At 52.2% G+C, this 15125-nt stretch overlaps 1 protein-coding gene across 10 annotated transcripts in view; it reads left to right on the top strand.

Moving 5' to 3' along the window:
- Positions 1 to 15125, top strand: part of Megf11 (multiple EGF like domains 11) — a 325247-nt gene that overhangs the window by 287919 nt on the left and 22203 nt on the right. For all 10 annotated transcript variants that reach the window (XM_047538427.1, XM_047538434.1, XM_047538432.1 and 7 more), the window contains 5 exons: positions 3167 to 3287; positions 4296 to 4459; positions 5400 to 5502; positions 10740 to 10886; positions 11213 to 11347. In XM_047538427.1, coding sequence (XP_047394383.1) covers positions 3167 to 3287; positions 4296 to 4459; positions 5400 to 5502; positions 10740 to 10886; positions 11213 to 11347 — 670 coding nt within the window. The remainder of the gene's footprint in view (positions 1 to 3166; positions 3288 to 4295; positions 4460 to 5399; positions 5503 to 10739; positions 10887 to 11212; positions 11348 to 15125) is intronic.

A 15125-nucleotide genomic window follows, 5' to 3' on the forward strand; every position in this document is an offset into this window, starting at 1 on the left:
AAATAGCCATGCCAGAGACGGCGCAGAAACACACCCACGCATGCCCTGGCTACACAAGCATGTGCTGATGTTGACACTGACATCTGGGAGGCTGAGGCAGGAGGATCTCGAATCCAAGGCCAGTCTTTATGTTTATACTGACATCAGCCTCTCAGACTCAGACTTCACATAGATCATCAGGATTAAGGCCAGTTAGTGGTCCCCAGAGCCAAGGAGGCCACACCAGATGGTAGGTGAGGGAGCTCTGGGGTGGGCAGGGCTGATAGGACACCCGGAGAGAGAGAGGCCTGTTATCTGCTTGCTGGAAACTCAGTCACCAGCCACCCTGCCCTCAGGTCAGAGGCCAGAAGTTAGGGGGTTTGGGCAAGTGTAGTTGGTGGTTCCTGTGCTTGTTGAGGTGTTGGAGTGAGGCAGGGGGCCACACTGGGCCCCGGGTGGGCGAGGGGAGTGCTGGAAGCCAGCGATATTCAGCTCCCCCTTTAGTAGCCATATTTCCCCCACTTGGACTCTGTGCCGTAGGAACTAGCAAGCGCAGCCCCTTGGGGAGTAGTCCTTGGGTCCCCCAAGGTTTCTGGTATGTGGTAGCAACCCATGCAAGGACAGGAACCGGGAGCCGGCCACATGGGAGAGATGGGCAGGAAAACGGAGCCGCTTCTCCCTCTGCGTGTCACTGATAACAGACATACTGTGGGGCCCTGGGTAACTCACTGTCCCCTCTGAGTCTCTCTTTTCTGCTCTGAGGCAGAGAGCCCTCCCAGCCGGTGGCCTCCTGAGGCTTTCCAGGGGGAAACCATGCCTGACATGGTGCTCTGGGTGGCAGGCATCTCAAACTGGTGTTCGGCTTCCTGTCCCCATCGGTAGACCCCTAGCTGGGTCCACAGGGGATCGGGTTGAGGACAAGAACGAGGAGGCTGGGACCCTGCAGAGAAAGGCGAACACCGTGCCTGAGATTCGCGCCCAGGCCCTCAGTGTGAGCATGTTTTTATGGGCTGTTTATGGTCTTGGAGACAGACTCCAGCTGGCCAGGCCTTCCAGGATCTGGCAGGGGAAGGAGTGGGACGGTAGGGCCTTATGTGCAGGCCTGGCACTCCTAGTCCCTCCTCCTGAGGTAGCCTGTGCCCATAGGACAGAGCAGAGGGCTGACCAGGAACCTCCCCTTGGCCAAAGGCCCACATCCTCTGGTCTCTCTGTGGCCTAAAGGAGATGAAGCCAGATGCTGGACCCTCAGAGTTGAGAGTGAGCCCCTTTACTCCAGGCCTGCTATTTTACACATACTGGGACTGAGGCTCAGAGAGGGGCAGTAAACTAGTAAATGTCACACAGCCAGTGGCACCCAGATAAACTCTCGTCTTCTGGCCCAAGATGTGCTGTGTGTCTCACAGTAAGCTTATGCATGAGGCCTGAGAAGCTGCTGGAGCCATTCACTAGGGGAAATGAGAATTCGACAGGCCCCAGAGCAGACAGCCCCAGTCTCCCAAGGTGGGAAGGCATGTCTTGGGGGCACTCAAGGAAGAAAGGCCAAACACCATTTCCTGCCATTCTAGATCCCCAGCCCCCCTTTAAAATACCTCCTCCACACCTCCCTACACAGACTCCCCCTTCAGCCACCCCTCAAACATTCCAATCTTGGGGCCTCTGCGCTCCCGTCCACGACACTCTCTCCACCTGGACAGCCTCTGCCCTGGCACGGTGCGCTCCCAGCCCTCAAGGGTCCAGGTCCCCATGTCCGCACTCCTCCCCTCCCCAGTAACTTGCCCTGAACTCTTTTCAGAGCTAATGGTGCCCCCTCTCTCTGGGCAACAGACACAGGGGGCACTGCCCAGATTCGCCCTTCCCACCCAGGCACTCTGCAAAGTCTGGCTTCCAGCTGAGGCTTTTCTAGAGTTGCCCTTGCAGACAGCTGTCCCACCTGGGGGTCACGCCCATGTGACCAGGACCACAAGAGCCAATAACCGATGAGTATGGGGGCTGTCCCTCCTTCCCCTAACTGGTGGAGACTGGGGGCTGTTCCTGCCCTGGAGCTTCCTGGAAGGTCAGCAGAGGCCTTTGCTTCGTCATGCGGCCACCTCGGGTCAGCCTCTCCTCTGCTCAGTCCTCTTCCTCCCTTACACCTCACCTGGTTCTTCTCATGAGCTTACTAATTGTGGCTCCAGGAAAACTGGTTGGTGTCACCGGAGAAAGGTGGTTATACTTAGCCAGCCCCGGTTCAGGAGATCTACCATTTCAGCTCTGTGGCCTTGGCAGTTAGTTTCCTGTTGTATCTGTGCAGTGGGAAGGATGCTGAGACAAGAGCTCCCATGTCCAGGCTGTGGTGCATGATGCTGGGAGCTCAGCACGCATGAGCCGTTGTCATCCACTCCTGGCTTCTCAGAGCTTCAGGTCAAAGGCGACCGGATGCGGCTATTTGTGTCACAGTGTTGGTGAAAAAAATACCATAAGATAGAAAGGCAAAGGTTAAGTGCTGTGCCCTTGTGACCTAATGCAGACTCATGGGGTCAAGGTCCCCAGGGCTTTGCCTACCCTAGAGCCCCATCTGGAGGCAGACCCCACCCCAACTGCTGGGTTACTGTACTCGTTTTCTATTGTTGTGGTAACAAGTTGCCACAAATGTCATGGTTTAAAACAACCCAAGTTTCTCATCCTGCAGTTCTGTGGGTCAGAGTCCGTGTGTGTCTCCTCAGGCTGAGGCCAAGGCATTGGCAGGAGGGCTCCCTTCTGGAGAGTTGAGGGGAGAATCTGGTTCCTGCTGCTTCCGGTTGTTGACAGAGTTCAGTTCCTGGGGTTGTAGGATCCCAGTACCTGTTTCCTGCTGCTGTAAACAGGTTGATGGTGGTTTCCAGAGGCTGCTGCATCCCGCCCTGAGCCTCTTCCTCCATCTTCAAAGTGAAGGCAGGCTATGGAGGACGGCTTGCAGGCTGTCCCTCCCCGCAACCTTCTTCCATCATTTCTACCTTTCAGGACTCATGAGCCCACCTGAACAATCCCAACTGCTGTCCCCCTCTCAAGGTTCTGAGTCACATCTGCAAAGTCCCTTTTGCCTTGAAAAGTAACACATTTGCAGGTTCCAGGGACTGGGACCTCTTGCTGGGTGGCGGGCACATTATCCTGCCTACCGTGGCCACCCAGCAAAGGAAAACCTCGGAGCCAAAGTTCACTGTCTTTCCAGGGAGAGGTCTGTGCAGTTCCCTGTGCAGCAGGGACCTATGGCCCCAACTGCTCATCTGTCTGCAGTTGTAACAATGGCGGCACCTGCTCCCCCGTAGACGGCTCCTGTACCTGCAAGGAAGGTAACGCCCTCTCTCCCAAGCCCCACCCAGGTGGCTGCCAGTTGAGGGGTCAGATGGGGCTGCTCCTCCCCACTTGCTGCAGATTAGGCTCCAGCCAGGGTTGTCAATAGCAGGAATGTCATAAAGAGGTTCTTCTCCAGGTGTCAAGAGCACAAGGAGAGGGTGGGCAAGGATGTCAGCACCTAGGGGTGGGGGGACAAAAGGAGAAGGTGCAGTCCCAGGGCCTGGGTATGAGGCTTACATTGTGGGAACTGGGACATGGACAGAAGGAGGCTCGGCCACTGCCAAAGCCCTGGCAGGAAAAGGAGGAGGCCCCAGCTGGCTTCTCTCCCACTCCCCACCTAGTCTGTGGGCCAGGTCTCACTTGACAAGCCCACCTGGAGCCAGCTGCAGGGGTCTTCCCACCCTGTGTCACAGAACAGAGGAGGGAAGGGGAGAGTTGATCTGAGGGCAGAAGTCAGCGACCAGCCTCAAAATGAGGAATTGAGCTGGGCGTGGTGGCGCACACCTGTGATCCCCGCAGCTCAGGAGATTGAGGCGGGAGGTTCACAAGTTCAAAGCCAGCCTCAGCAATTTGCAAAGCCCTAAGCTACTTAGCAACTCTGTCTCGAAATAAAAAATAAAAAGGACTGGGGATGTGGCTCAGTGGTTAAGCACCCCAGCACCCCTGGATTCAATCCCCAGAACCCCACCCCCGCCCTCCCCCAAAGAATAATATAAATTGGCCTGACCTGCCACCAGAGGGCCCACAGGTAGTCTGCAGCTTCACCCTGGGGGAGAAAATGCTCCTCACCTGAGCTGGTTCCGTCCAGGGTGGGACCTTCTGCCTGTAACAGAAGCCTCAGGGCCAGGCAGGGGTGCCTGGGGTCAGCCTGGCTCTCCCTCTGAGCAGCTGTGCGGGTTTCTAACCCAGACACAGGGCAGCGGAGGTTGGTGGGACATTGCACAGAGAGCTGGGCAGAAAGCCGTGCTAGGCGGGAGAAGTGACGCCCCGTTCCCTCCCCTCAGGGTGGCAGGGTGTGGACTGCACCCTGCCATGTCCCAGCGGGACTTGGGGCCTGAACTGCAATGAGAGCTGCGCCTGTGCCCACGGGGCAGCCTGCAGCCCCTCGGATGGCTCCTGCTTCTGCACCCCGGGCTGGCTGGGAGACACCTGTGAACTGCCCTGCCCGGTGAGTGCCGGGGTTGGGAGGCGCGGGAGGGCCTGGGGTGCTCTTTCCACAGAGGACAGCACGGGGCTTGGTGGGGGACCTGAGCTCTCCGTGGCCACCATCCCGCCGTGGGCCTCGGCCCTCTCTCTATCAACAGCATTGCTGTCCCCTTGCTGCTCTGGGTAAGCAGCATTAATGGACTGGCCCACTGACCCGAACCCAAAAGCAGCTGCATAATGGCCCCCAGCAGGACCAGGACAGGTAGACAAGCATCTAAGCTTCCTTCCGGTTCCCAGTCATTACTTTCATGATCAGGGTGTAGGGAACTAAGCCAAGCACTATCCAACGTCACTACCCACACTTTTTCTCTGGATCTTAGTCTGTTAAACCAACTGATGTGAAATTGAATGAGATTGGGCCTTGAGGTCCTGGGTTCAAATCCTGCCTTTGCCACACACTATTCCCTTGAGTGGGTTATTTCATCTCTCCAACCCTGTTTCCCATCTTTAAAGTGGGAATATAATGGAAGCATCTCATAGTATTGTGAGGATTAAGAGAAATGAGGTATTAAAATGGTTACCATTTTTTCCCAATAATAAAGAATGAATCATAGTTGTTCCTCACATGTGATCTATGTGTCCTGTTTAGCAAAGTGCCTTTACGGTTACAATTTTAGTTAATGACCACTACAGCCCTCTGAGCCTACTCATTTAAAAATGGAGCAGGACCATCACCTCCCTCTCTCCAAACTTCATACACCTGTTAATGCAACCAATAATTCTTGGGAGTGACTTTGTGACCCTATTCATCCCTGATTACAAAAGCACCCCCACTGTGCCCCAGTTCCTGTCTCTTTATCCTATGGGGTTATGGCTTGGTTCTGTCATCCAGAGCCAATAGAAATGTGTGTATCTCTGGGAGTCTAGGTCTGATCATCTCCCTGTCACCCTCTTCCCCACAGGATGGAACATTTGGGCTGAACTGCAGCGAACGCTGTGATTGCAGCCATGCCGATGGCTGTGATCCAGTCACAGGTCACTGCTGCTGCCTGGCTGGATGGACAGGTAACCCCCCTGCCTTGCCACCACCCAGGTCCTACGAAGTTGGACTCCTGTGTTCTCTAGCTGATCCTTTGCTCCTCCAATTCCTTTCTTCTTGTTTCCTGAATATGCACCATTCCTACTTTCTGCTCTGGGCTGCAGTTCTATATTCCATTCAAGTAAGCAGACATTTATTGACACCCATGATGTACAGGTTCTATTCTAGGAGCTAGGGACACACCAGCACACACACACGAAATCAGACGGACAGACAGTGGGTGTAGGTGCTCAGTCTGTTAATAGAGAATATGATGGAGAAGGGGACAAGGAATTCTCTGGAGCCCTGCCCCAGAATTCGACCCCTGCACCCATCCTGGGCCCGGCTCCTAGGCACAAAGTGAGCCTGTCTGCTTCCCTCCATCCCAACACCCTGGTGCAGTTCCCTGAGCCCGGCTCTCATCTGGCATGGTGTCCACCGCCCTTGGTCACAGGAGCCCCTCTTGCCCAGCTGCATCCATCCTGCACATGTAGGATGAGCTTTTCAAAACTCAGACATCACAGCGAGCTCTGCGGAGGATGCCTTGATGGCTTCCATGATTCTTATCTAAAACCCAGGATCCTTACCATGGCGCCTACGATCTGGCCCTGCCTGTTGCCTCACTCGTCCTCTGCCCTCTCTGTCACTCACTGACTCCAGCCGCCAGAGTGCAGGGGTACTTCTTCAGGAAACCAACCACCCTCCTGATGCCAGGCCTTTGTACCTTCCCTTCCGTCTGGATCATTCTTTCCCCTTCTCCTTACCTAACAGAATCCTTTTTTCTTTTCTTGTTGATGGAACCCAGGGCCCGGCACAGGCTAGGCAAGCGCCTACCACTGAGCCGCACCCCCGCCCTGATAACTCCTTCCGTATGCCAGGTTTCAAGTTAAAGCTACCCCTCTGGAAAAGCTCCCCCTCTAACAAGGCCTGTGCACCACCTGGCCACGTCTCATGAGCCGCCACTTTTCAATTCTGACAACTACACCTTTCCTTCTGTAGCAACGCCACGTTGTCCTTGGACTCTGAGCTGAGCGTTTTATTACCAGCCTCCCCAACTTGACCATCAGCTTTGGGGAGGGTCTGCCTCGTTCCCCACGGCAGCCACGGTTGCTGCACACTGAGACGGGGATAACAAGGTGGTCGAGAACAGAACTTGAGAGAACTTGAGCCAGACTGCCTGGGTTCATGAACTTGGACGAGTCCTCTGACCTTTCAGGGCCTGAATCCTCCATCCATAAAATGCAGACAATGATAGTCTGCAACTAACCACGGGGTCATCTGAAGTTTAAATGAGTTGAGTGCCACAAAGTACTGTCAGTGCCTGGCACATAGGAAGTGCTCAGAACAGCATGTTGTGTGAATGGACCCACCAGCCGGTCCCAAGGTGGGGAACAGCAAAGAGAAAGAAATACAGTCGGTGCTGGCAGTGTAAGTTCCCATGTAGATGATTCACCTCCGGTTGCTGCCCAGCTTCTGTTCTCCACAGCCAGAAAGCTCCTGAGGGCCAGGACAGGCCTGGCCAGCACCTCCCTGCCCTTCTGACTGTAGCCCCTCAATGTGGGAAGAGGCTCCGGTCTGGTCCCCTCAGTGAGAACCAAATGGAAATCCACTTTAATTTTTCATTGCCTTAATTTCAAGTGAGCTGATCAGATTTTAATGACATCTGGGTGCTTAAAAATTCTGTCTTTGATGGACAACCTTTCCACAAGGCCTCTGCTGTTCTAAAGCTCATTTCCCCAAAGGTGGTCTTGACATTTTTTCAAAGAAGCGATTGATGTCCTGAAGTTTGTCATGCATAAGGAGGCCAAGGAGAGAAAGGGATAGGGAGCGGGTGCAGGCGTGGGCCTCCCACTCCGTGAGCCCATCCCACCCACCCCTGACCCAAGAGAAGTCGGGGCTGACTTCCCAGCCTCTGGCTATTTGCTCACGCGTTGGCTCAGTGTAGGTTCTAGTGTGCCCCAAGCTGTGTCTCCTTGTTCTTCCACAAGCCACAGCTGTCTGTGACTGGCATTATGCCTCATTCACTTTACCCTGCACATAATAAGTGCTCACTGAATGCTTACTGAAATAGACTGAAAGAAGCTGGCTCGTGACCATACATACTTTCTCTCTTGGAAGTGGAAGAGAGTTTAAAGATTATCTGTTCCAGCCTTCTTAAACTACAATTGAGGAAAGGGAGCGTCCCAGGGTCTCAAGACACAGGTGCCAACAGGATGGTAGATGTGAGATCTCAATCCTTGGGAGAGCCATTAACTCATTCGAGAAGCATTTATTGACTCAAGCAATTACCAAGACTTTATCTGGCAGCTGCCTCATGCCCAGCACTGACACAGGCTCAGCAGAAAATGGCAAAATCCAGCACCAGTCCTGAGTACCAACTATGTGTTGAACACCATTCTAGGCATCAAGTGACTGAGGCAGCACCCCTGCCCGTGAGGAGTGCCTAGGTATCAGGGCTGGACTATCAGTAAGCTTTGATTCTTACCTTCAGATTGCTGGCAGGATTCATCATGCATATAAAACATTCAGGTAACAGAGACAAAGCTGTATGCCACTATCAAACAGATGTTTGAATGCCTGGGCAGAATCTAGGAAGGCTTCCTGAAAGCCCAAGGGATGTGGGATGCTGAGTGCTGGCCCCATGGCATGAGCTATGATCACAGCATAGGGGTCCTTAACTTTACTCATCAGCATAGATTTGTGAGGGGTGGGAGGGGGTCCTGAAGCTAATGGGATTTCCCTGGGTAAGAAGGAAAAGGGGATTATTATCCCTGCTCAACTGTGGGGAAAATGGGGACCTGGAGAAGGTAATGGATGAAGCTGTTTCTTTAGACGCTGTGGCTGGGAGCCTCCACAAGGACAAGGCCAGGCCCTTTGGTTGCACAAGTAAGTCCCTTCTGGTACTGGGAACTTCCCACAGGAGGCCACTTTGACACTTCTTCCCACTGAAGTGCCAATGTTTTAAGCTCCAAAGAGCTCTTAGGACACACAGGACTTCAAACAGGAGCCCTACTCCCCCAGAACCAGGCCCAGAATATCATGCTTGCCAAATCCTGGAACCCAGTGGGACCTTGCCACCACTTATATAGTCTGAGCATCAGCAGCATACACTTGTGGTTCCCAGTTTAGGATTCTTTCTTGATGCGAACACTCTGAGGCTCCACACAGAAGTGGCTATACCTTTAACAGCCAATAACTGCAGAAAACACAGGAATGACAAGCTGTCCTGAACTCGGTGGCACTTCTGCGAGCATTGTTTAGTGGATCACAATCTTATATGGCTTTAGAAAATGGCAGCATCTGTGTGACACACCTGCTGTGGTCAGGCTGCAAAGAACACTCAGTGCACAGGTGGGATCAGGGCCAGACCCTGCCCTGCCCAGCATGCCTCCCGAGGAGCAGCAAGGTCCTCCACCCACAGTGTGGAGCAGGGTTTTCATCAACCACAGGCGAAGGAATTCCTCAGGGCAGATCACAACTTTCCGAGTGCAGTCAGCTTTCTGGATCCACAGGATCCGCATCCAAGGTTTCAACCACCGACGGACTGAAAATATTTAAAAAACCAAATTGCATCTGTATCGAGTGCATACAGACTTTACATAGCATTTACATTGTATTAGGTATTGTAAGTAATCTAGAGATTGAAAGGATTTGAGAAGATGTGTGCTTCTTGTATTTCACGTTTTCTTATATGCAAGTACTATGCCATTTTACATAAGGGGCTTGAGCGTCCTCGGATTTGGATATCCCTCATGGATACTGAGGAACAGCTGTACCTAGAGGAGGGGAAACTTGGAGATGTATCCCAACTTCGAGATTTCCCCTTCCCCAGGCCGAAGTTGTTTGATGATGCCTGCACAGGGTTCTCCTCTCGGCTACTTGAAACTCCACGAGACAGACCATCTTCAAGGGGGAAAGGTGGCAAATGTGGCTGCCCCCCACCCAATTCTCAGAGTGAAATTTCCCCCCGCAACCCCCACCTCCACCACCCTGCTTCAAAACTGAGGCATTCCGGGGAGGGAGAGCCGTGCCAGCTGGACTGAGGGTGAGGAGAGCCTGCGCGTCCCCCCACTTCCCGCAGCCAGGTGGGTCTGTGCAATTCCAGCTGCCTCCAAATTGGTCCCTGTGCTCTCCTCCTGCTGCGAGGGCTGACTCTTCACTGGGTCTGAGTGTCTTTCTCCTGCTTTCATTCTTTTCCTCACAGTCCCCGTCCTTATAACAAGGCAGACATGGTTTTTAAACTAATTCTGCCCCTCTCGGCGCCTCTGATGTTCACCTTCCAAAGCCCAGTCAGCCTCTGGGCCCCGCCTCCCCTTCCCCAAATGCTGCCAGCCAGGAAGCCTTCCTGCCAGGGAGGAAACCCCACCCCAGAGCTGCGCATCCAGACTCAGGCCTTTTAAAATTCCATCTTCGCCTTCAGGTTGAAATCGCTGCGGCACATATTTCCTCTACCCAAGCTTAAAAAACTGCACAGGGCTTTCTTTCTTATTGAGATATTTCATCTACTCCCCCATAGGCTGCTGTTTGTCAACTTGAGGGTCATTAAATCAATTTCTTGGGTTACAACTAGCATTTAAAAAAATAGTTGGTTTCTTTCATATGTATGTATATATATGATATAAAATATTTACTGTACTGAGGACTATGGTCAAAAGAATGTGAAAAGAGCTCACCCGCTCTCTGAGCCTGGGTTGGTTGGCTGGAACCCAGGAAGGACCAGTAGCTTTCGGGCCAACACAAGTGGGCAAGTAGCTCAGCTCCAGCCCCAGCGCCCTATGAAGGCACTCACTTGCCCAGAGTCAGTTTCTCTCAGGTCTGTCCTTGGTGCCAGCTAAGGTGTCAGAGATGGAGGAGGCCCTTCATCATCTGGTCCCTTCTTAAGTTTCACAATTTCATCTCCTGCTGTGCCCTGTTTTGAACTTTCTGGTTCAGGCCCTTTGTGCTATGTTTAAGTTCTTTCAAGATGTGGTGCTTGGTTCTGCTCTTTGCAAGCATTGTTTCCTCTCCCTGGTCAATTCTTCCTTGTCTTTTAGAACTCTGTTTGGGCCTCGCCTCTTCCTGGAAGTTCTCCCCAACCAGCCACACCCACAGTGGGCTTCTTCTCCACATTCCCAGTCGCACTGTGCTTGCCTCTGCCTCTTCATACTGCATTGTCCACCCCATCCATTCTTTCCTCTACCCTCACCCCTCTTACCACTGACCGGAGTCTGCCTCTGGCCCACAGGCATCCGCTGTGACAGCTCGTGTCCACCGGGTCGCTGGGGCCCCAACTGCTCCATCTCCTGCAGTTGTGAGAACGGGGGCTCCTGCTCTCCAGAGGACGGGAGCTGCGAGTGTGCCCCCGGCTTCCGAGGACCCTTGTGCCAGAGAAGTAAGGCTGTGCCCTGGCCCCAGAGACCCAGTTGGTCCTACCTGAGGGAGTCTGGGCTCTTGGAGTCAATCCCCTGCTTTCCCCTCCCTTCGGTCCCCTCTTTCCCTGCACTGGCTGTTCTGTCCCCAGTTCAGGGGCCAGCCTAGCTCCTTGGACCAGACCACCATTCTTCCCTTCCAGAAGGGATGGGCCCTCCCAGGTGTGGGGAAGATGCAGCTCTCCCAGATGTTGGAGGGGCCTCTCTTCATAGAATGTGGGATGGGAGGGGTGGCCAAACCTTCTGAGGCCCCTTGGGCTGCTGACCCCCATCTCCCCTTCGCCCATAGTCTGCCCCGCTGGGTTCTATGGCCACGGCTGCACCCAGCCTTGTCCACTCTGCGTGCACAGCAGTGGGCCCTGCCACCACATCAGTGGCCTCTGTGAGTGCCTCCCAGGATTCTCCGGAACCCTCTGCAACCAAGGTACTGTCACCAGGGAGAAGGCACAGGGCAGGGAGGTGGGTCCTGGGAGGGAAGAGACAGAAAAGAGAGGGCTTGGGATTCGCCTCCTATTCTATGATGGCAGCTTCTTCCCTCTTCAGGGCTCAGTTCCAAGAACTCAGCACTGCATGGCATGAGACAAAGTCATCATGCAGTTAAAGGAACAGGCTCAAAGAGGTTAAATGACAAGTCTGTGGTCTCTCAGCTAGCAAGTGGCAGAAACAAATCCTGGTTCCAACACCCACACCAAGGGGATGAAAGATGAAATAAGCATAAAAAAGATCCCCCACAGGCATCAGCTGATTCGTGTGGAGTGTCAAGTGGTAAGGCAGAGGACTCTGGGAGAGCATGGGAGCCGGTTGTGCTGTTGCCTGGAGATAGCAATGTCGCAGCCCTTCTCTCGTGAGCTCAGGTGGGCATTACCAGTCCCTCTCCATACGCATTCCTATCAGCCTCAGAACGCTTCACATCAACTCCAGTGCCACTTCACTCCACAGTGCAGTGGAAAGATTACTTGGCTTTGGTGTGCTGCTATACAGTTCTGTGCCTCACTTCGTGACACTTGTAGGTGTCACCATGGTTGATTTCAAAGTACCAGTGGTTTAATGCCACTCATAAAAATGTGCAGGACTTAGCTGGGCTTTAGTGAGGGAGAGAAGGAAGAGAGGCACTCTGGGTAGAGGAAACTGCCTGGAAAAAGAACACAGGCCTGGACCTGCTATCACCCAGCAATAGGGAGTGGCAGAAGGAGGTGGCAGCTGGAGATGGGAAAGGGGGCTGGGAAAGCAGGCAGGGGCCTTCAGAACAGCTCTGAACACCAGCTGGCAGAATTTGCACTCTAACCCATAAGGAGTGAAAGGATCTTAGGATAATATAAACTTAGAGCTAAAAGTAACTTCAAGGTCACCCAGGCAAGAATCTCATCTGGTCTCTGCTTAAATACTTCTCTTGACTGAGAGTTCACTACCTCCCAGGGGAACCCATTCTTTTGATGAATAATCACTGCTGAGCTGGGCTATTTAAGTCTGCAGGGCCGTTAATATGTATGAGTGGAAAGTTTACTCCATGATGCTTTGAGGTCATGAGAAGTTTGGGCCCCAGGGAAACATATGTGACAGTTTCATTTGCTTGCAGCCCTCCTAGGACAGTTCAATCATCACCTGACATGTTGAGGTTTACTTATTAAACATAGGAGACCTGGCCGTCAATACAGATAGGTCTGGTCTAAATTAGGACCTAACCCGCCGAGGAGTAACTCTTGCATCCTGCATTGTCTGATTTATCACCCACTGGCCTAATGAGTATTTTCCACATATAGATCTAATAGAGTTTGCTATTAATGGCAACTGCCCTGGTTAAGCCTCAAACCTTGTAAAAAATTGAACTGACACTTTCTAATGACTGGCTTTCCAGCGAGTTACAAATTACAGACACTGCTTCTGCAGAATCATTAAACATAGATTAAATATAACCAGATGTTTTCTTTCCACCAGCCCCTCCCTTCTCTCCAGAACCCTTACTCTTGATTCAACTAAGAAGTCAACCAATTAATGTATTAGACGATCACATTAGCAGCTCTGTGGGCGAACGCGTTGCCTTGTGCATGTGAGAAAGACTTCAAAGACTGTCTGGTCAGAGAAGCTCAGAGTTGTTTTGGGGGTGGGGGAATGGAGCTGCTCAGACACCCCACAGAGCCAGGACTGGCTATGGATTCCCCCAAAAAACACCTCCTCAAGATAGGGAAGAAGAGTCTAAGTGACTTACTTTTCAGGAAGCTGAAGGAGGAGGCTGAACTGCACACAGGTGGGATGAGTGCCTGCCTTCTGGCAGTGACCTCCTGGGAAGGAGATAAGGTGTTTGCTAAAGGAAGTACAGGGCCCGGGGCTGAGCCTTCTCATCCCCATTTCAAAGATAAGGAAACAGAGACCCTTAGAGGGGTGATGTGGTTTACTCAAAAGTACTTAATCAGTAAGTAGTAGAACTTTCTAGCTGTATGACTTTGGGCAAGTTGCTTATCCTCTAAGTGCCTCCATTTCCACATCTGCCATGTGGAGTTAATAATGGGGAATGATGAGAATACCTAATAATGAGAACATTACAAGGTTAAGTGAAGTAATATTTGTGAAGCACTTTGAACAGTGGTGCATATAAATACCACATGTATTTTTGTTGAACACAGAATAAAACTAGAACCCAAATCCAAGGTTTTGGACTGGAGAGTCTGGCTACCAATGCTGCCTATATTGTGTCCTAGCCACTAACCATGCCCAGGGGAGGCAGAGGGAATGCAGATCCTGGCCACCAGGTACTCACAATCTGACTGGGGAAGGGCTGGCAACAGGAGGCAGTGTGGTGGAAAGGAGAGGGTGCCAGGCCAAGGTTTGAGAGACCTGTCCCAGGAAGCCACTTGTCTTCAAGTCTTTGATCCCCCGTATGTCTCAGTCACCTAAGGACCTCAGGATTCAGGAGCTGCCCTCCCGTGGTAAGGGTGAAAGCAAGCCTCCTTCAGTTGGGCTGCTGGAACTGGATTTTGGAAGGAGGATGTTAAACTGAGAAGAGCTTAAAGGGACAGTGTCAATCACAGTAGGGTCCTCTGGAAGGTCACTGCTCCCAAGAACAATTTTGGGCATTTTGGAACATTTCCTAAGAGTGTGCTGGACACTCAGGTACAGCAAAACATGAGAGCCATGTTCCCTGCCCTCAAAGCCTAATGAACTCAGCCTTTCCCAGCAGGACTTGGGAAGCAAGTAGTGAGAAAGTGCACCCAGTTTATTTCCATACATTCAGTCATTGTGCCGTGATCACCTGCTGTCTTTCCAGGCTTTAGAGGGGACACAGATGTGGGTGGGGCCCAGGCCTGACCTGAAACAGGCTCACAAGTCTCATAGAAGACTAGGAAAGAAACTACCTGGAGACTCAAACAAGGTCATAGCCACCCAGAACAGAGAAGAGGGGTGAATCTGTTAGGATTGAGTTCAGATGTAAGTATTATAAAAATCCAGAATAAGTGGCTTGAATATAATAAGCATTATTTCCTTCAGGTATTTTTTAAAAATGAAAAGATCTACAGGTAGGCCATTGGGGAATGTCAGGGCAGATTACAGAGCGAGATGTCAAGAGTCCAGACTCTTTATTCTTCAGAGCTTACCACTGGCCAGACTATAGTCCCATGGCCATACCTAGCTGTTCAGGAGTCCAAGGAATTAAGTCTTCATTCCAGGTGGCCACAGTGCAGCCAAAACTCAAGATTCTAGTTCAAAGGAAGAGACTTAGTATTGAGCAACAACTAGCAGTCTACTAGTAACACAGGAATCATGGAGGAGGTACATTTAAGATGAATCTTCCAAGGCAAGGTAGGATGTCCACATCTGGACACAGGGTCAGGGAACCTTGAAAAGCAACAGCTTAAGCAAGGATCCAGAGGAAAGGCCTAGGTGCATTTAGAAAGTGCGATGTGGGAGAGATGAGGGTAGTCCAGGACAACCCAGGTGAGGTAGGTTAGTGCTGAGTTTTCTTTCTGGGGTAATGGGGCGCCATTGAAGCTGTGTGAGCAGAGCATAGGAGTGCCATGAGGAGAGCAGTGCTTGGGAGGAAGTGGGGGCAGGGGTGGACTGCAGGAAACCAGAGATTAGTAGGTACCCAATTAATACTCAGACCGACCTCGTCCTAACGAGCTTACAGTCTGATTAAAGAAACCAGTCCTTCCTCCAAGATGAAGGAGTGACTCCTGAGGAAGAGGCTGTGACCAAAACCCTATAGG

The sequence above is a fragment of the Sciurus carolinensis genome, chromosome 2, assembly GCF_902686445.1.
Source record: "Sciurus carolinensis chromosome 2, mSciCar1.2, whole genome shotgun sequence".
NCBI lineage: Eukaryota > Metazoa > Chordata > Mammalia > Rodentia > Sciuridae > Sciurus > Sciurus carolinensis.